General features: G+C 37.1%; 1 protein-coding gene across 9 annotated transcripts in view; it reads right to left on the bottom strand.

Annotated features, from left to right (window-relative positions):
* Nucleotides 1-68: 68 nt before the first annotated feature.
* The window catches only part of LOC135161371 (protein abrupt-like), a 39,772-nt gene continuing 12,474 nt past the window's right edge, over nt 69-27,366 (bottom strand). For 5 of the 9 annotated variants that reach the window (XM_064118871.1, XM_064118872.1, XM_064118865.1 and 2 more), the window contains 2 exons: nt 27,129-27,236; nt 69-8,936 (listed from right to left, as the gene is read on the bottom strand). In XM_064118871.1, coding sequence (XP_063974941.1) covers nt 7,908-8,936; nt 27,129-27,236 — 1,137 coding nt within the window. In that variant the 3' untranslated portion in view covers nt 69-7,907. Of the gene's footprint in view, nt 8,937-22,555; nt 24,120-27,128; nt 27,237-27,366 lie in introns of those variants that run through there. The other 4 variants (XM_064118869.1, XM_064118866.1, XM_064118873.1 and 1 more) reach the window with 4 other exon arrangements.

Here is a 27,366-nt window from a genome sequence, read left to right as displayed (position 1 = left end):
TGGGCCTCCTCCTTCCTGTTTCCCCCTATAATCATCGTAAAATACCCCCGGAAAGAACAAACAACGGGTAAGATTGGACAGAATGTATTTATTTATTTCGTTTCTTGTTCGAATAAGTAGAGATAAAGTGGATCAATGCAATGTTATGAGTTAGTATGAGTAGTTTAAACCATTCATACAAGTTGCTAGGAACGAGTAATGTATTTTTTTTTACCCACAACACCGAAGGAGCTTCAGTCGCTCATTGCACGACACTGATATTAAGTTAAACGTGTAATTTTTTTTTTGTTAAATAATAATTTCATTTTAATTAATAACAACAATCATTTCTCCCTCCACGAGACTCTATGAGAAATAATTTAATCATGGAGAATCATGGCACTGCGCAATCATCATTGCTTTTTGTTATCTATCTTTGGCATTGCGCAGAGGATTGCCAACGGCCAATTAATTTATCTCCCACAAATTGACAATTTCACCCTAATCCTCTCAATTATCCATTTTTCAATCGACAACTGAGATCAACCCATTTACAGCTGTTTTTTCATTCCCCAAAAGGTCAAATTGTCGATTTATTCATTCATATCATTCGTGTTACTATTATTCACAGTTTTTATCATCTTGTCAATAGTGGACAATACACTGGCAATGGCTAGCGACGAATGCTGAGAACTCGGTTATCACAATCTGGCAGAATGGGCCTTACAAAAAATACAATACGTGTTCACAGCATTATCTGGTGCCAGTGTCCTATCCAATATTCATTACCACATACTTTATGGCATTCAATTATTTTTCTTCTTCCTTTTCTCTCATTTTTAAAATAAAATTAATCCGTTAATCAATGGCTCCACCCACGTGTTAATTATTAGTACGTGTAAATCAAAGGGTAATTAATAGTAAAATAGGCCTGTACCGAGAGTTAACCAGATTTGAGCTTTATTTTCTTTAGCGTCGTTGTTTCATAGTGCGTTGCTCTTATTCATTTACTCATTTTTTTTGGGATTTTCATTTTTCTCTCTTTCTCTGTGCAAGCGTTACTTAATCGATAGCATACGACATTGCAGTAGATGAAATTCAATAAGTGATGTTGGATTAATTTAATTAAGCCGTTCAAACGTTCGAGCAATATTGGACCATTAGTCATTACTCTTTAAAAATTGATAATTCTTTCTTTTCGTGTAATTATGCTCTTTTTCATCTTACGGCTTTAGCAATCTCCCGAGAATTGTAAATAATTTGAGTTTGGCACTCTTTAAAAATTCAACTATTTCACATTTGTAATTATTCAATGAAAGGGGATAAAAAAATTTCGTTTGAACGGGCTTAATCCGTACATTTGACTAAAATCTCCACATAGTTTCTTTTGGTAGTTCGATAGTTGTAACGAATTCACCCGCGAAATTAAATTATTCGCGATTTACAGCCTCTGATAATTCAGAGGGTAACTGTGCATTTTTATTCCTCTCCTTCTTTTACATTTGTGTTTTCTTGTTCATCTAAAATTCGATGTGCTCGTCCTCAACAATAACAATTGAATATGAATTAGAAAAATAACATTATATCGTAGACAACAATCGATTACAGTGTATATATAGTGTAGCGGTATTAATATTTATATATAATTTTTTTTTCTTGTTTCAATAGTTACGCGACGATTGGCGCGAGGTGTTTTATCAATGGATAGATAGCTTTGGATTGAACTTGGTCGTTGAAAGATTGTGACGACAATCGGGATCGGATTTCAATAACATTCGTGATCAATTGAATTGATTAATCGTTAATTATTATTTTACTTTCATCTAATCGCCCTTAATAAAGTAATTAAAAGATTAATGAATAAAAACATCGGTTTCACCTCGCGTCATCGGCAATAATTGTGGACAGATTTGAGACGGTACGATAATTATCTTTCCCCTCGTGTCAATTATTTCAACCTCATTTGTCTCAGTTTTCACGGATTCAAATAGTCATTCATCGTACATTATTACATTTATCAGCTAACACATACTATGCAAAATCTAGTGTCACGGCGTTTACGGACAGACATCGATTCATATATCTTATTTATTCAATATATCTATTAAATATAATTTTATATATAATATTTATATTACAATTAGATTGCTCATTGTCAATTCATCAATTATCACATTTAGTACAAGTTGAAAAATATCTCTAACATCCATGTCAAATATTTTTGCGTTGCAAATTGAGCATTCTGTAATTTTTTATCTCTCTTTGTCATTCTCTATCGTTCTTTTGTCGGTTTAAAATTACAAAATACTCCACATCCGCACTGCTATGACTTCGTCGTTTGGCGTTCACATATCAATACGATTAAGATCTAAATAGGTACGATAAAAACGATCATAGTTATATGGCCACGAAAAAATCATTCAAATCACAGTGTGAATGTAATTATTCTTCTTCACATTTTTAAAACTCAACTAATCGACTGGAAAATATCAGTAATTTAAACGAACCCGTCGTTTATTACATTCGTTCAATAAATTCATGTATTTGCACTTTCGGTTTCCTCTCATTTGTAATAAAATTGGTCGCGTTGAACATAAGTGTCTGCGCTGAACAATAGGGAGCGTTCCCAACTTTCGAATTATTATATCAGTCAATAATTCATTGGAAAGATGGTTAATTAATTTAAAAACGACATCAGAAACTCAGATGATCAATTATTATACTATTTTTTAAATTTCGATGAGCATATTCAAGCATATGCGAGCTCCCCATTGTTACTAATCAATAATAAATCATATTAATTACAAATATAATAACTCCGAGCTCACCAGCTCGGCAAACAATCCGCAGATAATACCAGAATAAAAAAAAACTTATACTTTACAATCACACTGTGCGAAAAATACATTCAAGTTTCTACACAGACAGATTACTCAATTGTTTTTTTCGTTTTCTTTTTTCTGAAATTGTTTTAGCTACACTCGTTAGAATAGACACCAAGGACACCGAGACTTGAGGAAAATTGAAAAAGGAGAAAATTTTCACGAGATTCTCATTAAATATATCATTTTTTTTTCTACAATTTTTTAAATCGGGATTAGTTTAAAACCTACTAGTGATAGTACTACAATAGGTACTAGACGCTCGTAATCTAAGTAGCTCGTTCCGTGTATGGGCGGACCGACGGACACCGAGGATTGAGCAAACTGTTATTGCACGGAACGTTTTTTTTTTTTATTTCTCGGACTACTTTGCTGTTGTCAACAATTTTCCTTAAAACTTCTCATTTTTCTTAGGGACATGGCGAATTTTTTATTTTTCACTCACTAAATTAATAAATCTATTCCTAAATGAAAAACAACAAATAAACTATGGAAGCTTATTAATGCAATTGGGATAAATAATTTAATATAATTATAGTTTATTTCTTCATTTTTTTATCGAGGTAATGTATCGTTAATTTGTACGCGATTTGTGTGTGTAGAATATAGCCGATTTATTTTCGTTCATTTATTTTATTCAAAAATATAATGATTCGCACGGTCCCTTATTGAATCGAGCATTTTAATCACGAGAGATCTCCCATCGTTTCTTTTTTCTATTTTTTTTTCATTCGACAATTTCATCAGATGAATTTTTTGTCACCATCATTAACTACTTAAATACACTTAGCGTAATTGGCTATATCCTCGGAACATCGAATAAACCAGTTAAAAACATTGTATATGTCCTATCTACCTATACACAATACGTAGATATAATGTTTTATTTATTTTTTTCTTGTATATCGTAACCATACTATAATATTTAAATTACATAAATTACGATTAATGGTAAATAAATTAATAGTTAATAATTTTTGTTGTTTTTCATATTTTTCTTACACGTATATCACATCTGATCGTTCAGTCAATATAGGAAGACCCTTGCCTCCGCCACTCGCGACCTGCTTACATTAAACTCCCTATTAATCGTTTCTTCCTTTTTACTAATTTTGAGTGTTTCATTATTTTTTTTCATCAATTCAATTCAATTTAGTCGGTGTCAATTCGAGTGTTTTTCGAGTTTTTCATTCTAAAACCTTTGCCCCAATGGAAAAGTCAACTTCACAAAATGGACTAAGAGCTAGACACTCAGTGTTTATTTTTGTAATTTTTCTTTTCATAATTTTTTTTGGTGAATTTTTGTCTTTTGGTAAAAATTTGAAATCACCGTCGAATATCGATATTATACACTTAGTTATGTACTTATAGTATAAATATAGGAACATTCATTAAATATATATTTCATATTTACTGCTAATAATTTAATATTGCGATTTAAATATATATTTATTTCTATTCATGTATATATTACTTGGTGTTGTATAGGTAGATGGTGAGATTATCATTGACGATCACCGTGGGTAAAAATGCCCGTATATTCCCCAGCGCCTGCTTAAACAAATACTCTATCAGTACTCAATAATATTCCGAGTGATGGCCCGATGGTTGACTCAACATAGAATTTTTTTTTTTATTTCGTTGGCATTAATTGGAATATGCTTACGTCGTTGTCAGATATTTTTTCGTTAAAGTGGAGGTACACTCTGAATTTTATTCGAATACTCCAGACACTCTTTGCATTCGTTCAAGGGTGGAATATATTTCATTTAATTTAATTTGAAATTCAACGGCAGAGGTAATTTTGGGATTTAACGGTTTAGACGGGGGTTTTGAATATGGAATGCGAATGATGCCGTGGAAAACGGAACTGGGCCTATTTCGCGGAGATTAAGTAGCTGCAGTAATTCGAGAAATTTTTAACGATGGGCGAGAAGAAAAATTCATCCTAAAAAATAACTGAATTACGTGAGGTAAATTTGGGAAAAAAATTATATCCACTCAGTGCTATCTAAATTATATTTCTCTCAGTGGACTATTGATCATGTTCAATAACTTGAAACTATTGAATGAAAATAGTTCCCCCAGTAATAGAAAATATATACGCAAACGCCAGAAAAAGTGCAGAGGCACGTTGTAAACGCAATTTTACGCTTTGTGATCATACACCGAAGTGCCATATTGAATGATCACCCCGGAAATACAAACGTATGAAATCGGATAAGCGGAAAGTACTACATGTCCATCAATAGTGGGGGTGCCGCAGTTAGCGTCACAGAGTGTAGAAGCGTACAATATTCTCCAGTATCACTTTGTTATTCGACTCGCCACTTGCATCGATATCGATTCTGTACATATAGATTTCGCCTACCACTGCTGATTGAGTTTTTTATACAGTAAAATTGAAATAAAAAGGGAGATAATCAAATTGCCCTTGGAAATTGAGGATAAAACCAATTCAAGTCTGTCAAGTATCATTGCATTAATTACCGGGAAAAAATTGACGCTGAGTTATTGTAGTATTATTTCCGAAGGTGGCCATTTTCCTTATCAATAGCTATAGAAATTTGGATGTTAATGATGATTAACCAACGCATTCAGGCACTGAGGAATTTTTATAGTGAAATCAAATGGAGGAAAAAAATGAAAATAAAAATAACTAGAAATAAAAATTCATTTTCTTTCTTTCCCTCCACCTGTCCATCTGTTCGTTTATCCAACGGTGGGTGATAACAATATCAATACGAGTGGGATTCAATTCTACATTCTCTTAACAATTCTAAAGTTAAATTACACTTAAGAATTTGGCCGCTCGAACGCGCCAAACCGGTCTCCTCTTCTGTTCTCGAATTTGTTTTCCTTAACACTTGTGTCTGACTTTTTTCATATCTTTGGGGTCACTTGAGATTCATTGGCATCATGAACTAAGAATCAGAGACACGGTCGGTCGGCGATCGGGCCTAAATCGTTAATTAGCACCTTCAATCAACGTTCGTTCACCGGATTTATAATTTCCATGGGAAACGAGTGCCGATGGGGACAATTATTCATAATTTATTTTCCTAGGCCTAGGATGACTCCACTTTCACTGATTGCCCGAGATAAAATGAAATTCAAATAAATGGATTAAAATAAATTATCATTTGGCACTTGAGAAAAGGAGAGGATTACCGCGACTCTCCAAAATGTATCACCTAAATAATTTATCGAAATTATTATTACTTTCTGCAATATCTTCGGTGTCGATTGTTTATCATTTTTCATCGTAGTTCTCTCGTCACTTGTGGCTCGCAAAATTGTGCGTAATCGACGATAAAAAAATGTCAAAAATACCGAAGTTTTTGTCAATCAAGAACAATTGTACATAGGTGACAAGAGAAGAAAGTCTCCCGAGACAATCAATCGTTAAATATTGATGAATCGATTGTCCCCCATCCGTGGCAGCTCGAAACACATGCATCCGGCACTACCAATGGTACGGACAGAGTTTAATGGACAAAAGTAAAGCCGTTTAGATGAGCTTGTACATACAATTGTTACAATTAATTCATATTTACTATGTACAGTTTTTTATATCAATATTTATCAACGCTTTCTCTCTTTTTCTCTCTCTTTCTCGCTGACATTTTCCTCGATCTCTCTTACCACCAGTTCGCATATTTTCTCAAATTCTATGGTGACCGGCCTGGACATGAACTATCCAAAAAAATTCTAGTATTGGGAAAAATCATAATCCGCAGAGTATAAAAAATTCTAGGGCTGTTAAAGGTAAAATTTCCACTCAATTTTTCGCAATCTGTTTGTTTAAATCAGCGCAATGCGATAGCAACGTGCGTGTAGAGATGAACGAGGAAAATGAAAATTTATTGCTATCCACGTAAAAGGATTCGGGATTCAAAGGCACCGGCACGCTCTGCGGAAGGACGAGTCAGATCGATTCTCATCATATACTTTTTTCATTCCGAGATTCATTATTTTTGTGGTGTCATCCGCGCGTCCTTCCGCTCCATGCACACGTCGTCGCCACCCCTTTTTACAATATTTTTTTTTTTTATTTCGCTTGTAATATTTTTTAACCATGTCGATTCTCCTGAAGTTGTATATGGGACTTGTGTAGAAAAATTATCACCCACGACTATCAGCGTCACGCACGACGCGATTATTACCGCATACGCAATTATACAGGTTTTCCACGCTGTTTTTAGTTTCACTTGCGAGTGTGTTACTTTTTTTTTCGTTAGGGTTTTTTATTTCTGAGTTGTTACTCATTCAAGTACGTTTGAGGGCCTCCCTCCATCCAGCGAGTTTCAATTTTTCGGGTTCTATAGAAGTCTGAAATAATTCTTTTTATCTTAGATGGTTTCACACAGAGAAAAACTGTATTTCTGCAAAATGTTAATTTACTTGAGAGAAATTTGTGATGATTTTAAAAAAATTATATTTCTTGGAACGAGTCATCCCCAGGGAGGCCTAGTTAGGTTGCAATTATGACAATCATATTACTCTAGAGGATAACCATATTTTCTTCGTTGAAGAGTCCGGCAAGATATGAAAACTTGACGTGACGGTCTCGTAATTTTTTACCCACCATTACGTGATTCTAGGTTGACATTATGTGCCAGTAGTGACCATTGTCACAGTAAATGACACAAAAATTATTTCAGACTCCTTCACAAGCTCAAAAGCACTCATCAAGACAGAGAAAATCCTCACCTTCAGTTCGTTGAATCAAAAGTCTCCACCATTTATTCGCCTTTCTCTTGTCTATCCGCCCTCACCCCTGGAAGATCACCACCACTGGTCCTTTGGCATTCGACTCCATATCACAAATTACTCTCACTATCAATATCCCACTAGCGGCAAATCTGTGCGACTATCCTCGCCTCTTTGGTACACAAAATGCTCACCAACGAAAGCCAAAAATTCAAGAAAAAAATCGATCGGCCCACTCAACAGGTAATTGACACATGGGGCAATGAAATCATTAGAAATTCAACACCTAGGAAGCATGAAATTCTCCTCAAGACTCTTTAACAAAAAAACCCTCTAACGCTGATGGATGTGAGTGGTGAGGTGTTTCGACAGATAATCGGCGCGTGCGAAGCACTTGCCGCACATTTCGCAGTGATAGGGTCGTTCCCCGGTGTGGATACGCAGGTGCCGGGTCAAATCGCTCTTGCCACCGAATGCCCTGGCGCAGAACAGACAGACGAAGGGCCTCTCCCCGGTGTGTTTGCGAACGTGGAGCTTGAGGTTCTCCTTCGACCTGACGCATTTGCCGCAGAAGGGACAGGCGAATCGTCGCTCACGTCGATCAGTGTCATGAGCCCTGACGATGCTCAGGACCCTCTCAGTGGCCTCCGAGGGCTCCTCCATGGCGTGCTCATTCGTTTCGGGGGTGTCTCCCTCGGTCTGCGCCATGACAACCGATCTCGTTGCATCGATGGGCTGATCAGGAGCTTCCTGAATCTCCTGGAGACTGGCTGTCTCCGAGCTGGTCTCTATACTGGCACTCTCCGTCAAATCCCTCGCGGTCTCCTCGGTCTCATTCGTCGGACTAGCGGCCGCACTTCTACCCTCCACAATCGATGGCTCCCCAGTGCTGGAAACCTGATCACTCCTCTCCGCGGGTGTCGATACTATCGATAATCTGTTCGCCAAGTGCTCAGGGCCACGTTGCAGGCGCTCTAGGGCATGATTCAATCTGTGTTTTTTAAATGATTTTAAATATCTGAATTGCATACCACAAACGTCACAGGTGAAGAGCTTGTCGGCGGGAAGTCGGGCGCGGTGGTTCTGCTCGCGGTGTTTAACGTATGCTGAGCGATAACGGTAACGCTGGCCGCACTGTTCACAGGTGAAGGGCTTATCGTCATTTGGTTGGCCAGCGTGTTGGAGAAGTGCGTGGCGTTCGAGGAGCCAGGCTGAGGGGAATGTTGCCAGGCATACGCCGCATCTACGGGCCAGGGTGGCTAGGCCGAATGTACTCTGGGGAAGGAGAGGGCTACCTGTACTACGGGCACGATCGACTAGCGCACCCCAACCACCTGCCTCCAAACCAAGGGCCAATGACATCTGGGAACAGGTGAAATTTTACGTTACTCGGGGGTTTTAGTTCTCTCCGGAGTTTGCGGCGATGGGTAATGTCAAGGGGTGGATAGGGGGAGGGTTAACTTACCGGTTGATTCGATGAGTTGTCGTTTGGTTTGAAGAGTGCTTTGCCATTTGATTGTTCATTAGTTTGAGAGATTGGATAAATTATTTAATTTTAACACAAACAGTTTGCAGTTTTTATTTCACAAATTGGTAATTTACAACTATGATATGCATTCGTTCATCTAAGAACTGAAAAAAATTATTGTTAGATAAAAGAAAATAAATTATTTTACATGAAAATTAAGTGGTTTCGACTCCTCGATTTTTCATCTTCGTATTTCTGCCCCACAGGTGGTTTATACTTTGCGAGCGGTTCTACATCGAGTTGAGGACAAAGTCACCATAATGTGTTTATGGGTAGTATTGTAGGTAAATTTTTTAAGTCGATTTCCGCGAGTTTGTAGTTTTTTTTTGCGACTTTGGCCTCAATTCTAATGGGGGATCTGGCTCTTTAGGAGTTTATCCACAAGTCCAGTGATTCGTACAAGCTTTTTTCGTCATTTTTTTTCTATTTAATCGAAATTTAGTGGTAAAATTTTCATTATCCCATTTTACAAATCGTTCACTCCTCCATCTCTTTCATATTCTCTCAATCAATTGTTTTTTTTTCTTCGCGCTATAAGACAACGTGTGTGAATTCCGGATTATCTACAACGGTGTGTGGATGTGTAAAGATTTTATTTCTCTCTTTCTCAGTGCACGATGAACTACGGGTGAACAAATAATTATTTTTCATTCTTTAAATTGATTAAAGCCGGAATTAAACTCAATGATTTGCGCTAATCGTGAGTGAGCCCAGACGTTAATATCAATGATTATATTTTTAGAATTCTTTGTTTCATAACTTTTTAGTTTATTTCTCTCAATAAACAGTTTATTCTTGTTTTACATTGTAGCGTGCGGGTAATGATATTTTTCGGCCGTAACGGCGTACCTAGAATCAGCAAGGTCGCGTCAGGCGATTCCCGTTGTAACACGCCACATAACGAGTACATTGCAAGTCTCCAATAAAACGGAGATTTAACAAAAAAAAAATATTAGCTTGGCTAAATTTTTTTTCAAAAAATATGAAAAATATCGTTATCGATAGAACGAATGGACTCACCCGCACTACAATTTTATCGGTATTTTTTTATACATTTTTCTCGCACTTCCAATTGGCAAAACACAAAATGCACATTTTTCGAGTCAATAATCGTTTTTCTGCATTCGTTATTGCTTTCTCTCTATCTCTATTATTACTGTGATAATGGCATTATGTTGAGACTTGTGGTAGGATTGCTCGTCAGAGCATTGTATTATTTCAAATCATTGATTTACAAAACTCACGTATTCACATCTGTAAACGAAAAACCTTTAAAAAAAAGTGGTTTGGGTTGGCACAAAACGAAATATGTTTAAGGTAGTTTATTTCCTCTGGTTGATTTTTTTTCCTTTGGTTTTTAAATACTCAGGGGATTGCGCGGGGGCGTCGGGCCGGCCCACACAGAATTCGTCCGACGTATGAAAAATATTCCGTTGTTAAACATCGTTTTTTTTTTTATTTTTTATCTTTAAAAAAGTTATTGCATCTGGGTTTATCATTTTCATTTTTTCATCTTCACTCTTTAAAATCATACCTATGTTGTATAGGTACACGCATTATCATTAATATTGTACAAATATTTGTTGTAAGTCGGTACAAACGTTACTGTAGAAAAACATAACAATTTGTAGGTATTTTGTTTTTTTTTTATCGGTACGGAGAAAGCTTATTGATCTGTTTACTCTGTTTTTTTTAACGATAGTGGTTTATCTTTCCATTTCGGTATCTACTATGAGCTTTCTTTACTATTGGATGATGCTGGGGAGGGGTGGGAAGGGTAGGGTTGTAATGGTTAAAATATTATTTATGGATTTACCCCATCGTGCAGCTTAATCAACAATCGGAGATAAACAAAGTCAAATTTTTTCGGTCTTAAATCGATTCACTCCACTGGCAATTTGAGGACTTATGGGTTTTATTGCGGAATTATTTTGGGGGCTGGGGGAGGAGTTCCAGACTCTGTGAGGTGTTAACAAGAAGCCTTTCTTCGGAGAAAGTGCGAGGATTGTGAGGAAGTTTTGTGTTCAAGTCTTCGCAAAGTTGTTGGTTTGTGAGATATTTGTGAAATGAAATGCACCGAGAAAAGAAGTTTCTAGTTACCAGCAACAGTTTATGGACTTCGGTACTGAAATCCAGACTTTACATTGAGAAAAATGAAGTTTTCTTTTTTTTCCAGGACAAACGTATTTACTTATACCAAGAAACTTGTGGCTTGAGAATTCTCAAGAGGAAAATATCTCGCACTGAGTACAAGAACTTTCGCTAAGAAGTGCACATGTAAAAAAATAACATTAACATTTCCACGAATGTTGAATAAATGTTTTACGCGTGTGTCTGACAATACATACGACAAACTCCCAGAAATACAGCATTGATTGCAAAATTTCAATAACCCACAATCGTCCCTGGACTGTTGAATGAATTTCCTCGAATTTGACTTCGCAATTTTTCCTTTCAACTCCCCAAGTTGTCCCTCACCTTTCTCCCCCTTATCCAGACCGTACGTATGACACAAGAGAAATGGCATCGGATTATTCGTGTGGCAAGCGGGCATTCGTTTCAATAAAAGAAAAAATGCCTCTCCCACCCGCCCCTCGCCCCTACCCACTCCCCATTTAAAACAGTAAGAACTGGACTTGAGGTCAACCTCGTTGCAGAAAACCGAATGCAACAGAGATGGAAAAAGACCTCACTAACCAGTGGGTGGAGAAATACTTTCTCCCCCTTCTTCACATACACAAGAGATCCTGAGTGGGTGGAGTGAGTGAGAAAAGCGCACAACCCTCCTACGCGTTTTTTGCCAACATACGTCACCCGGTGACCCGATCCACAAACTCACAAGGGGGTAAACGCACGCCGCGAACTGGGGTAGTAGTATCTCAACCCAGCGAGTGGTCGAGTCAAGTTGTGGTGGGGGAATAGTGTAGGCGTGTGCGAAAGGTGCGATGCTTGGGTCTTGCCCATAGGCGTAAGCACATTCAGCAAAAAAAAAAAAAAAATCCCTAAGAATTCATCGATCCAAACCGATACAAGTCAAAGCCAGCGACTTTCCAAAAACAATATCGACAAGAATTCTTTATACTAATCTGCGATAAAACAAGGGAAAAATGTCGCAAACTTTTTCCACCGAGTTTATCCCCTATTTTCTCTCACTCTGGCACCCTCACCCCACCCCTTGGGCAGAGAGGGGCAGGGGGGGGATTACGAGAGACGAAAAGAGGGGAAAGGTGCGGACGTAGGCAGTTGCATCGACTCAGGGCCTCGGTGAATATCCCAGGCGTTGGAGGGGGCGGGGGGAATTATCCGAAAGAAGAATGAGGGGGTGGAATGAGAACAGGGGCCGATGGGGCAGGGGGATGATAGGCGTAGGGGAATATTTCTCGATGTAGGCATAGGCGTAGGTTGGACGATAGGCGCGTAGGCGTTGCCGACATTTGCCTTCCCCTCACTCTACCTCCCTACCCGTGACCCAAGACGGCGCAGGTAGGCGTGCCTTTGGGGCGGTGCCAGGTGAGTACACCCCTGACCTCAACGGACGCGTGTCGCCGAATTCATATCGGATTGTCGTCAGGTTTTGAGCGACCCCCTTCCCTCACCTCGTGCTCCCATCGTCCAACAACTCCCGTCCTCTTAACTCAACTCCTCGCCCCCCCGGCGCACCCCCACCATTGGCTCGGTCTGCCTGCCCTTTTCCGGCTTTATCCCCTTAAGCATAAACGCGGGAAATTCAAATGATCAGTGTAGATTTTTACCGGTGTTCCTCGGGTGTTTCTGTGGATTTGAATGTTGGGAGGAGGTTTTTTGGATGTACCAAGCTTTTAGGGTGACTCGGAATGATACACACGCGGGACTGAGGGGGATGAGGGCGACGAAAGAATGGGGGTGGGGGCTCAGTGCTATGTTTTATCTGTCTGCGGGGCTCATCCGTATGAGGACGCGTGCCGATATATCGTTCGGTAGTTTCGTGCAGAAACTCGCCCGGGGTAATAATGAATTCATGGGTTCTATACGTCGACGTTTTACTACTACAATAACAGAGGTTGGATATTCACTGACTGTGGGGTTTACCGCATTGCCATGGTCTATAACTTTGGTCTGTTAGACTTGGTGAAAGTCGGAGGGAGAAATGGGTGATTTTCTTTTTGTTGGTTTGCGGACGATTGTTAGTAGGAATTTTTCTTCAGAATTGCCAGGGAGTGATTGATCCAGAACTTGTCGGGGGAATTAATACCTCGATTTTACTGGTGGACTTTTGAGGGGGCGAGGGGGAAGAGATTGAATTTGGATCTGTAGAAAATTATACTGATAATGATAACCGGGTGGTTTTTTTTAAATAAATGAAATACTTCTTCACATTGCGAGGCATTTACGGCTAATGACGTTCGCTTTCAATTTTTCATATTTTTCCATCGGATTCGTATTATTTTTTTAAGGCGACGAGGGCAATCCCGATGTCAGTAACTTCCGTTCGTTTTGTGCGCATTCGGCGTCTTGTGTACGCGAATAGAAATTCTCTTGGAATAATCTAAAGTCCACGGAAATTCCTGAGAATTTCCATAAACAGTGTTTTGGAGTTTTTTTACTAGCAGCACTAGAAGTTCTTCGGAAAAAAATTTCTCTGCACAGGGAGAGTAGGGCAATTTTATATTCCTTCCACATGGGAATATCCATAAGTAGTACGACTATTTTATGAGCCAGCAATTTCCGTCCCAGTCTCCCTCAAAATTTGTTGTTCTGATACCAAGTGCAAATAGCCGATTGAATTCAATAATATGTCCCATACGCATTCAATTATCCCTTGTGAACGCCAGCCTATGTGTGCAGTTTCGTTACCACCTCTTTAAATATTTGTTAAATATTCATATTTCCCTTTACACATTTTTTCATTATTTTTTGTTTTTATTTATTTCATTGAAAATCGTAAAAAACGCGCGGAGCTCATTGTATTCAGTGAAATAATACAGCGCATTCGTGCCCAATGTACAAACAATAAAGTATATAATATATAGCCTAGCTAAATATTTGTTTGTCTGTATTTATTTATTCATCTCAACGTTATGCTGGTAATTTTCGATTGCACTATTCCTGCCTAATTCATTGATCATAATGTCTCAATTATGATTACGTATTTTGCATTTAAATTTAATGCCTATCCTCGTCATCCTTTACATATAATAAATTCTTGCTCATAGCTTAAAATGATCATATAGGTAATTGTATGTGAGAATTAACTCCTATTCACATATTCAACTATATCAATATGCCTGGTGTATATAATAATTTTTCTTGTTTTTCTATTTAATATCATTGTTAATATTTTTTTTCACGTTTTTTCTTTTCCATCGTCTTTATCACTAGTTTCTTTCCCCATTATTCAATTAGATATAATTGTAGAATAATAATTCCCTATGTCTCACACCTATTTACAGCGTTTTTTTTTCTTGTCATGTCCTCATGTAAATGGGTTTACGGTTATTTTTTAAATTTTTTTGTCTATCACTTCATATCGTACATTCGCACTTTTTTTATAATAATATATTATGTACTGTGTTTAAGTACTAAAACTATTAAAATACTAGTATAAATATTCTCTTGACATATAATATATATTTTCATATATATAATAAATATTTATATCATTTATTTATATATGTATAGTGTAGCGGTAGTTAAAAATGAAGTGGTGGAAATTGATGGGTTACTATTAATTAATCAATTAAACGATTGATCGATTAGCGGTAACTTTTAATGCGATTCAATTGGGAATTTCTACCCCATCATTTTTTTTTCACTTATCCGTCTTGTTTTACGTTTATTACTATGGGATTTATTGCATAGTAGGTTCTCTCGCCTGAACTGATATCATTTTTTTTTACCTCGTCTACATTTTATTTTTCAATCATTACTCTCGAGTCTGCAAAAAAATTTGACGCTACGGTGGAAGGGAAACGGTTTTGAGCTAGATTCAATTCAATTTTCTATTAAATTTCTTTAGTTCTCTTAGAAAATATCTTCGTTAACCAATTTATGGTATTAAATTAATTTAATCGTGTTCCCTTCAACGTTTCGTCGATCATTGCTTGTCTTATTTTCCTAGTGGTTTTGTTACTTTAATATTGATAATTTCTATTAATGGTAAACTATTGCTCTCTCATATTCCTTTTTGTGGATCAGCTGTTCTATAGCATTGAGTCCTGCTGGCCGTGACACACATCAACATGATAAATAAAAAAAAAATTTGGACAATGAATGGACTAGACTTTTATGGATTATAATCACCTCATATTCCTGTGCATATTTTTCAGGCGCTAAACAGCGAATTCCAAACCAAAATTAAAATTATTCAGACGTTTCTGAGGGTCTGAATAATACCCACAACATTGTGGGAAGTTCAATCAATGAGATTTTCTTTTTATTGCACTCAAACCTGCTCAAGTTGCAACCTAAATTCAATTATGCGCAGTGAATGGCGAGAAGACGAGTTGACAAGATAGCACACAGGTGCAGTGGGTACCACGGGCAAGAGGAAGAGGCACCTATACCCTCCGTGATACTGGCCACTAGACTCCACTGAAGTGCGGAGTGAGGGATATAGTAAATCTCGTCTCACATGCACGTACGTCATTGTCCAAGAGTGTCTGAAAAGTACTTGCGCGCACCTTGTCACCCGTTTCTCCCTCCAGCTAGTTCGCGATACGTCCCGCTTCGCCACATAATTACCTACAACCCATGTGATACACCCTCACCTCCGTAGTCGCATTATTAGGCAAGTACACAGAATGGGGCGAACCGGGAACAAGTTCTTGGTTATACGTGCACAGTCACGCCAGCAGGTCGCAATGTATGTATTTTTCCATTATTTTCTTCTCTATTATTCTCGCATACTCTCTCAAAAGCAAACAATTGCGTCTTCTCATGCATTTACCCCCAAAAATACGTAGCATTATTGTTTTATTTTTTTTTATTTTCATTTCTGGGGGTAAACAAATAATAACTAGGTTCAGTCTAAGTACGACAGTTGTCCCCTACACAGAGGGAAATATTCAGTAAAAATTACCGAGCTCAGGTTGTCCTGGATCCACATCCTTTAACATGGAAATTCAATTTTCTTCAAATTTTCCCGATCGACCAATTAATTGCACACAACGGTGCCGTGATTTTTTCCAGTAAATTCGGATAAAAATTACGGAACGTCTGGAATAAATTCCATAAAATTTTCCTTACCGTATTTCCCAGCGGAATTACGGAAAAAATACGTAATTTTTATTGAATATTTCTCCACGTGCAATCAAATCCCCAACGATGCGTTCACGTTCAATGCTATTTACGTAGTTTACGATTATACCACTTATCGCGTTTTCACCTATTATCCCAACCTTTTTTTATTATAAATTCTTTTTTCTCTCCTATTTTTTTCCCTTAAATCGTTAAAGCCTACTTAAGTTTACGGTCAGTCGAGTGCGCCAGCTATATCTATGAAAACTCGGTGCACGATCTCACGGGAACTTCGAGGCTCTCTTCAGCCTCGGGAGGAGAACACGGATATTATACTTCTGCGATTTTTTCTGCTTTTCTTCCTCGTGCTTTGTACGTTAAGAACAGAACAGAACTTTTTTCCACTCGAACTCGCGGGGGGGATTTCTGACATTGAGTTTTTTCGCACTTCTGGGTTTCTTCAGGTCAAATGAACAGAACAGTAGCTAACAATTCCGTCTTTTTCCTCGGGTAAATCCAGTAGTGAAGTGGCTAATGGAGTAACTTCATTTTTTACAAGCTATTGCCTTGCACCGGTTGAATATTTCGTTTCAAATGTCAAATAAAAATTTATTGAACTTCTTCAACACTGTCGCTACTCCCTGTCACTTCAGAGATTAATCGTTACGATACTTCGTGATAGAAACGAGGGACTGATGACTCTGATCACCTTTTCCCGAACGACAGGACAATTTTTATGAAAAATTTCGCTCCATCTGACGTCAGCGACCTTCGTTCCACTAGACTGAATGAAAAATCTCATTATAAACCGATGAATTTCAGTGCAGAATGCTCCCATCGTGTATTTATATTCACCAATAATTAATCCCCACGTAAAACCGCTCTTTGATATGCCTCACTCTGAACTATCAATAACTAAACCCTTTCTTAACCATCAAGAAATATTCAATTGACCCGATTCACTCCCGTCCTTCGTTAACAATTAGCAAACCTCCGCTGCAATAAATGAATCATTCCATCAGTGTCTCTCCTCAACCTAACCATCACCCCATAAATTATAGTATCATTAATCCCTCTAATTACCCATTTTTAGCTGTATTTACATCAGGAACGTTTCTTCACCCATAAATAGCAAAGAAATTTCTTCACTTCACTATTGGATATCCTTCGACCAGAAAAAGCGAATCACATTCCCCTATACCATTAAATCATAGACAAGGAATGATAATGAAACAGTAGCTCTCAGAATATTGAATTGACAATCTAATTCCATATATTCAATACCGAGAAAAAGGTGAATCCAAGACTGCAATTAATTCACGGTGGTGCTGATAAACAGTCTAAAACCGCACGCGGGATTACGGCAAATGAGGTAGTGCAATTAACACTGCCAGGAGGGGGAGGTGGTGAACGACGACGAGGGGAGAGGATGGGGAGGCTGTGGATAAATGGGAACGGTGGGACTTGTACGTTAGAACGTTCGACAAGTACTTCTTGTTTCACCCTACTTGCCCGGATGTTGAAATCGATACTCTCATACCGGCCCAGAAGTTCACTTCACTTATTTTTCCAGATTGTCTAAGGTACTATTGAGACACGTTACACTCCCCCCCTTGAACTATGAAAGATACGAGAAACTCTGAAAATAATGAACGGAAAAAAAAATGCATTTTGAAAAAAATAAAAAGTGCTGCCGACACATGTGATTGAAAATAGGCGTTTGTATTTTTAATATTAATAGAATAAACATAATATAATGATAGATGTGTATGTATATGTAATAATATTGCAATGAATAATATACTGTTATAATAACAAAATAAATCCTAAGTGGCTATATCAATATTATTATTATTCATCATTTAAAACCTCTTATTACAATTGAATAATAAAAATAAATTTATTATAGGAAATTAAACAAAGCACCGTCATCACAATAAGGGTTGGAAATGTGTTCATAAATTATGACAACCCGTCGAGGAACTTTAGTCCAGAAACAATTAACGTTGAGAAAAAAATAACTCGATGAAGTGTGAAAAATCCTTTGCAAAGATAATTCAGTTTTACGTATTTCATATTGAGTGATCAGGGGAATTTGTCCGATAACATTGATTTTTATTGTTAAATCTTTGGATAAAATAATTTTCACAATTGAGTTAATTTTTTCCCAACGATTCGTAATATTAATGCGATTTATCTAGATACCTAAGGATTTTTCTATTATACAAAAATTCTAGTCTCAAACATTCTTTACGTATCATGTACACTAATCCAAGGATCGAATGAACAAATTAATCGAAGAGAAACGAAGGCAATGATTATTTCAGCCTGATAATACTGACATACGCAGCAGGGCGAAAACGAAAATCTTTCATTTCATATAAAAATTGAACATTTCTATACACATTCACTGAAATGGTCCCGGACTGTTTGAGTGTCATATATATATATATATATATATCAATTCTACTAATTATAATTAAGAATCGTTACTTATTATGCGCACGAAGAGACTTTAAAAGATAACTAAAGAAATCAAACTCCTTATGTACATTACATCATTGAATTAATGACATTCAAAGCGACGAAAAAAAAAATACAAAATACTGTTTCAACTACGAGAAAGTGTCTTCCCATAATGCGGTATATGAACATTAATTGTGACAATGAAATGAAAAATCGAGCCGGTCAGTAGCCAAATCGGTGCTTCTCCAAGATTTTCTATCTAAATTAATTTAATTAAAGATATGATAATTTATTTACATATATCTATATCAATTAGCTTACCCATGAATAATTAGATTAAGTGATATATTCATCATATATATTCGTGCATTACTCTATTTATAAATTTTTTTTATCTACAGAAAAAGGGATATGCGGCAAGTTGTGAATCCCGACGTTATAAACAGTCGAATATTTTATGTATCTAAGACTTTAAGGATTGCTATCAACGCCGTGTTGCATTGCCATTAACGACTTTATTCATTATTTGCAACCCTAAACGTTTAATTGAACAAATTTTACTATTATATTGATTGTACTCTACGTCAGAGGTGCATTATGTGGCGCCTAAGGTCGAAATTATCGAAAAAAAGCCGTTCATTCGTTTCTATAACAGTTGTCAGAACAGTTCAAACAGAATGAATAACTCAATGATGAATAATTTTGTTTCATGTGTTATTTTATTCTTTATGAAAGCAGTAACAGTGGGGGGAGAAAATGAAGGGTGTAATTTTCGTGCTGCGCATAGTGAAAGTCAATTAATAATTTATCGCCGAATCAATACGTTAAAACGTGTGAAAAGCAGTGTGATTAGCATCTATCGTGCATTCTGCATTTGTTTTTTTTTCATTAATCAGTTTTTTTGTGTTTTTTATTGTTTTTAGGCACTCGAGATTAGATAAACACAATCGAGCGCCGAAATAAATTAAATTAATTAATACTTCTGGCAATAATGTCCTTCCAAGGCTGATCGACACTGAATTTCCGAATGATAGCTTATTAAATTTTCATATTTATTGAAAATGGTAATCTCACAGTGGATTGGATTGAACGAATATGATTTAATAGGATAATGAGGTCTCGTCGGGGCAACTGATTTTCATAAATTTTCCATAAATTTCAATAATTACCGCAGTATCGAAAAACCTGTGGATCAATCGACCTATCTTTGTTTACAGAGGTATTTTTTTTTTACAAGCCATTCGTGGGTTCTTTTTCGTCAGCTACGTTTTAAAATGGTAGGTTCGTACGTGTACAGGTGCTCGCGCAGGCAAAAGTCACTAAATTCACTAATAATATTAAACTTATTGGGTGGACAGATCGAGAGAGATCGTGGAATTGCCGCGCGAGAAAACTTAGAAGATTTTTTTTTGTGGAGGAAAACGAGATGTCAGGGGAAAATGCGAGGTCCACGTTCACACGTTTCCCAACTCCTACCTATTAATCTACGAATTATTGCACATATAGTGGGGAATATTACGCGAAATTTATATCTCCGGAGAGTCTCAGTACAATGCGCACGGGGTGTGGGAGGCGGGCTTGATAAATATGAGAAGCCACGTGTAGAAAGGATAAGATTAGATAAATATAATTAAATTTGATTTTTGAGGACTCGAGACAATTCACTGCTTTGATCGAGTGATTAATCAACTTGAGATAACTTTTCTGTGTACATTCGTGGAAACAGTTTGAAAGAAAATATATGTGACAAGGAAGAGTTTCTCATAGATTTTTTAAAAAATAGACGTCGAATTTCCAATTAATGGACCTCTTGTGAAGTTTTTACTGAAACGAATTTTACGACTGAAAATGTGGAATATTCAAACCATTTTCGGCCTGAGTTTCTTAATATGAGTAACGGAAATTTTTCAATAGCCCTTTACACTCAAAATATTTTCCTTGATCGGTGAAAAGCTCTTCCTGATGTTGTGTTGTTACAATAAAATCAGTAATGTCCCAACAAGTAGACTAACATTATCAAACAGCTGTTTAAACTTAACTCCGACTGAATTTACATAACGTACCCAGATTAGAAGAATCTTGAAGGAGAGAAAAAAGGGGAATTTATCAAAATGCGAAGAATTTCTCAACCCAGATAGGCCACGACCGCAGGCTGATTTTGCGCGAACTCTCGATATTCGCTGAATAATTTCATAATACTCAAAATTTTCCTAACGATTTCAATTTAAATTATTTAATCCGAAATTACGTCAAATTTTCGCTATAAAATCACAGCTGGGAAAATCACAATATTCCATCTAAATTACCACCATCAATGCAGTTATCATCGAACCAATTCATTTCCTGTCGATACATCAACTGTCCAGTTTCCATGAAAAATCCAACAAAACTTGCAAAGCTAATATTTTTCATCGCCTCATCATCGTCATCACAGCTCTTTAATCACGTCTCAACATTTTAGCCAATTATTCTTTAGCAGTCATGGCAGTTCCGTTTAATTCTAGCACCGATTAGTCCCTTTGATGTTCACCCTGATCGTTCGAGCCCGAATGACACAGGTAAACTGAAATCAAAGGGACTCCTCCCCTTTCCCTATTTTTCCCCATTCACCACCAATAGCACTCATTTTCTCATCAAAATGATTCACCTTAGTCTAGAGACATTCGTCTCTCCAAACGCGTCGTCAATGAATATTTCAACGATCGATCGATTTCAACTACTTGCAAGCTCGTACAGGAGAGGATAAAACATAAAAAAAAAGTGAAATAATAGCCTTTAACTCGACAAAGACAAAGGTAAACTTTTTACGTCCGATAAATTCCGTTTGACAGAGATACGCAGTAACACAAATTCTCGGAAGAACTAGTTCGAGAAGTTTCAAATATGTTACAAGATAAATCGATTAATGTGTATGGATTAAAATAACACCGTAGTAATTTCAAATACTACTCAGGATCGCCCAAAAGTGTGAATAATTTTGAAAAATAATAATGTTAAAAACTAAAATCTGTATCATCATCATTCCTTCTTCAACATGGCTCTACACCGCTCGAAACCCTCGCTCTTTACACACGCATAATGTATAACAAAGGCTAAAGTGAGACAGAAACAACAGAAATAAATAAATAAAGAAGAAGGACAGTTGTAGCTCAAGATCAATATCACCGAGTATGTAGCCAACTATGTAACGATTAATAAAAATTCTACCTAGCTATCTTAACACGTTAGGTAATATCTACCCGTCTTAAATATAGACACCGTAAATTAATAAAATAAAAAAACATGAAGTTGCATTAGAGGCTTAGGTATATTGCACGGTCTCAATGGCTAACCCCATCGGTCAGGTATTATCCCCCAACTTGGGCTTATCATCATCGACTTTCAACTCTAAACGTAATCCCCCAGTACATAAACGCCTACGATATAGACACTAAAATTCCCTAAGTCTTCTGAACGATTAGATAAATACATTTGAAAAAAGCCACTATGCCAGCGCACTCTCAGTAACTCATCGAAGAATGAATGAAAAGACGAAAAACAAAATGATATTAACAGCCGCAGTGGTGCCGTTCTCTCCCCGTACGCATTTTTTTTTGTCCCTAGTGTTACCAAAAAATTTCATATTCTCCATCCGCATTTATCATTCCCATACGTTTCATCCGCACATACACCATCTCCCACCCACCAACAAAAATTCCACATTCACAATCCCTCTCCCTGTTAACATTTGAACGCACGAAATTCCCACCCCCGCCCACAAAAACACCCTCCCCTCCCGTTTCATCAACTGTATAAAATATTCTCAATCGTATCAACAACAGTCATCGTACATCGTACAACGTTAGTACATTATTACAATAGTTATAGTTATCATAATCAATATATAGTATTCACAGCATTTTATCAAAATCTCTTAAAAGCACCAACCGTGGCGGCTCAATTTTTTTTTTTACCTCATTTTCAACTCACTCTCGCCTCTTTCCTCTTCGCAATATCCAACTCCGTTGTGATATCCCCGACCGATTGAATCTCTCGTTCGTCTAAAAAATCAATCTCTCCATGTTCAACTCATTTATCATAACTCTATTCACATCATTCCAATCGTACCTGTCAATTGTTTACGATATATGTATAATTAAGCTAAACGTTTTTTTGTGTTTTTTTCTTCATCAATTTTTTTTTGTCTTAAAGCACTGATTAAACGAGGGAGCTCGTTTTACCGTGTCCCTCCCCCTGAACACGCGTGTAACCACCCATCCTAACCGAAATAATCACAGGACTAACTATAAAATACCTATCTCCGGGGCGAAGTGCCACTGTCAGCTCATCATGAATTTTCTTAGACAGAACAATCCACTTTAATCATCGAAAGGGGCCCTTGTTACAGTAAAACGCAATGATTACAGCTAACCTTGTTGGTGTTTGTTGTTGTTGTTGTTTTTTTTTTATTCGGAGCAGTGAAGTTGGACGCGAGGATGCTGAAAATACACTGAAACGAGATGATCCGAAGATAGGTACTCGTTTACTGCAGATAACGAAACAAGGAAAGGGAGATGTTGAAGAAAAAAAAATCATGATAGCGAATCGAGAGATGTGGTAAGGACGGGTGATAAAATGGAGGCACCGCTGTGACACCTCGCGTCCACATAATCACACTTGTTATCCGTCTTATTGGCAAAGAGTGCTGATTTCCAGGATGATGATAGTTTAACTCTGGTAGCATTAGCATCACTCACAACTCAATGATGCGGTGGTGGTGGTGGTTGTGGTGCCTCTTCCTCAGTCGGATCAACTGGACTCGGTGATAAAAACTTTCTAACGTACTTTGGATAATGGGTTTTCTCATGTGCCTTAAGTATCGTTGATCTTGAGAATGTTTTACCACACAATGTACATCTGAATGGTCTTTCACCCGTATGTACACGACAATGATCCTTCATATGGTGTCTAAGTTTGAATGCTTTACCACAAAATTCACACTTGAATGGCCTGTCACCAGTGTGGGCTGGTAAATGAGCTATTAATGAACCAACATCGGGAAATGATTTACCACAAAATTTGCAAAGTACAACACCGGATGTTGGATCTGAATGGGCAGCCAGCTCTAGATCCATTGGTTCAACTGGACCACCGGGGGGATAGTGTGCCTCCGGTGGCAGGTGCATACCAGGCTCAAGGCCCAATTGAGCCTGCAGCTGCAGGTGAGCCGCTTGTTCGCGGTACTTGAGCGACTCGAGGCTGTGCGATAGGATGTGCCGTGTCAGCTTGCTCTGGTGGAGGAACGAGGCACCGCAGTACATGCACGCAAACACCCGCTCATCCACACCCATCAACTCCTGCAACCAAACAAACAAGAACATCAACTTCTTGTCTTCCGGCTAACGCTATTTTAGCACGCTCACACGCTCCCTCACTTTTAACTAAATTTTTTTTTCTCTCTCTGTATTAATGTTGTACTTTTCTTTTTTATTCTCTCTCATCAGAAACAAATTTGTGGTAAAAATTTGTCTTTTTCACGATTGAAAAAGCCATTGTCATTGATCGTCAACTTTACGTCCTTCCACGGTCACAGAGAGACTGTTCCAAGGCTCTTTTATTATCAGAAAAAAAAAGTTTTTTTAAATTGACAAAGTGATAATTAAGGTCAAGGACTCTGCATGTGACTGCACTGGATTTCATTAGGTATGATCGGGAGTGTTCAATCGGTGGGAGGCATCGATTGAGTCCAGTGTCACCTGCAGAGTCTCTTTAATTTATCTCATTCATTTTTATCAAGACTTATTGTGGTTTTTTTTCTAAATAATCTACACTTCTAACTCAACTCTCGATTGGCAAGTGTTCCTTCTTCTCAAAGCGCGTATTTTTTTTTTTCGTTGTTGCACGAGAAGTGGATTTTTCTCACGCTATTCATCAATATTTTTTAATCATTAGACGTGAAAAAACAACGGCAGCACAAGAAGTTGACGCTCATTTTTGTTTGGCGCGCCCTCCCCCAGTTATATATAGATTTTTTTTTTCAAAACTATGTTGGGTGTGTATATAGTAGTTATAATGGTAACATGTAAATGTCAAAAGCATAATTCCCATCAATCCCCTATAGAATCATCCCCACGTGCCGGTTCACGTGGGGCATTGGAGTTTTTAAAATTTTATTCGTGTTTTATGTTTTATCATGAAAATTAATGTATGCCGCAGCGCAATAATTATATCGGAGCAAAGGCATTGCACTCAACCAAACAACAATCGAAAAATACAATTATAATTATCAAATGTATAAAAAGAAAATGATGTAATAATGAAATTAAACGAAAAATATATCATATGGATATATCGCATACTCTTTATACACGATATCTTCAAATGAATATATACATACATAGTAATCATACTTGGTACATATAGGTATTGTAACATTGAAATTAATTTCAACGATTTCGTTGAGCGATAATTAATTTCAATTTACGGTCCACAGTGATATATCGTATATGGTCGTATATGCGTATATATACATGTATATTTGTATATATAATATATAGAGATGTTAAAAAACAATCATGGCCAAAAAACGAAGGTCAACTTCTTGACAGTGAGCTAGCAAGACAGGCTTTGGCGGAGGAACGAAAAAATTTTTATTTTCAACATTGAGAAGAAATTCAGGCAAAGTGGTGAAATCTGATTTATCAATTTTAATGGAGCCTTATTTTTTTGGAGGTACTACTTCTTTATTGGCTCTCCTCTGTCCCATAAAAAAGTCTCCATTGAGATGTGAATATTTCAAAATTAATGTTATGTGAATAATTGACATTCTTCATTCTGAAGAAAATTTGGCAAACCATTAACTTCTTCAGTTGAAGGAAATTGCAATTGACATATAATTACCAATTAATATTTTAGAGGAACAGGACTCTAAGGAGAATTGACTCATCTGTATTTATCACTTTGCTGGAAAATTCAGTAATTATAGTTAACTCGACAATAAAGTTTCAACAAAATGCAAGACATTAAAATTCTTAAATTCCATAGTTTTCCTTCGAAACATCTCATCTTTGTTGAAATTTTCATTGTCAATCAAAACCACGGTTTCTCCCATTGACAGGACAAGGGAAATTATTCTCATATTAATCACCAATAAAACATTGTTATCGACAATTGCACCTGTGCATTGTTTGATAAGATGAAAAATGCAGTTTAGGATTTGGCTGTAAGATTCGCAAGGAAAAGAATCAAGAGAAATGAGGATGAATGGGCTACGTCTTGGTTGATGGATGACGCGTGTGTAGGTGGTATCTTTCTTCCTCCTGATGGTACATACCCAATGGTGAGTTCACGAATTGGGGAAGGTAAGGGGTTAGTGTTATACTGGTGTTTTTGTCTCCGCGAGGACGATGTGTCTGAGAACGAGATTGAGAGGACAAGGAGAACGAATACATATAGGGGCGGGCGTGAGAGATAACAAAGATGAATGCGTGGCGAGAGAGGGATGGAAGGAGTGGTGGGATACATATATATGTATATATATTTATATATATATATGCACAAAAGACAAAATACGATGATACGCGAAAATAAAAGCGTGGAATGGGAGACGGCACACGAGAAACAACAGACTTTATGAAAAGTGAGAATAGTATGTCATGCACGCACTTTCTCTCAACGATTTATGTGTCAAAATTGCTTTTTTTTATGACGCAAGATGTTCAAGGGGTTGCCAACGACCTCTATATTTTTATTTGATCTCAGCCACTTGTGATCGTAGTAAGACGTAATTTTCCATCACTCGATTTCCTCAATTACTTTCATCCAAATTTCTTTGAATGATTTTTTTTATCTTCAAATAGTGGAGGGAGAGCAGCGAACAGCAAAGCTTTTTGTTGTCATGCAAGTGTACTCACATGCAATCGCCATTATAATCATTTAATTAACGTCAACAAAATTAACTGCTTTACTTATGTATCGACAATATCGTGAAAAGAGTAATTGCTGATCTTCGACACTTTCGATATTCGGTAATGGACCAATGATAATTCCATGAATGATATAACCCGATACATAATGCAGAGCAATTGATCCTTGTAAATAAGACATTTTCTTACTCATTAAAATTATCATTGGCAACCTAACGACCTTGCTTTGATTTTTTTTCTCTTTCATTCGAATTATATTGAAATGATTGCAGATGAGTGTCAGTATTTTTTATTATATTCAGCTGGCAATAATTAATTGATAAATGTATATATAGATATGAAATGCATAATAAAGAACTTTAATATATAGATATATAGATTCATATACGAGAAATATTGAAATAACCAAGAGTTTGATTTTATGGAAAAAAAAATTCATACCGAAAAGAGACTCACCGGATCTGGTGGGAGTCTGTAATCCGTTGATATCTCACTGCTGGCACACCGCTCCTCAGTCGACCTATCCCAGTCCACTTCCTTCTTCAAGGACTGCGAATGAAAGAATAAAGGGAATTGATAAAAACCGAAGGCATAAAAAATACTAGTGGAACGATAAAATGACTGGCAAGTCTTCATTGAATTCGAGAACAAATGGAGTTTAGTGTAAATTACGTGAATG

This window comes from Diachasmimorpha longicaudata, chromosome 4 (genome assembly GCF_034640455.1).
Source record: "Diachasmimorpha longicaudata isolate KC_UGA_2023 chromosome 4, iyDiaLong2, whole genome shotgun sequence".
NCBI lineage: Eukaryota > Metazoa > Arthropoda > Insecta > Hymenoptera > Braconidae > Diachasmimorpha > Diachasmimorpha longicaudata.
This window is presented reverse-complemented; position numbering and strand designations above follow the sequence as displayed.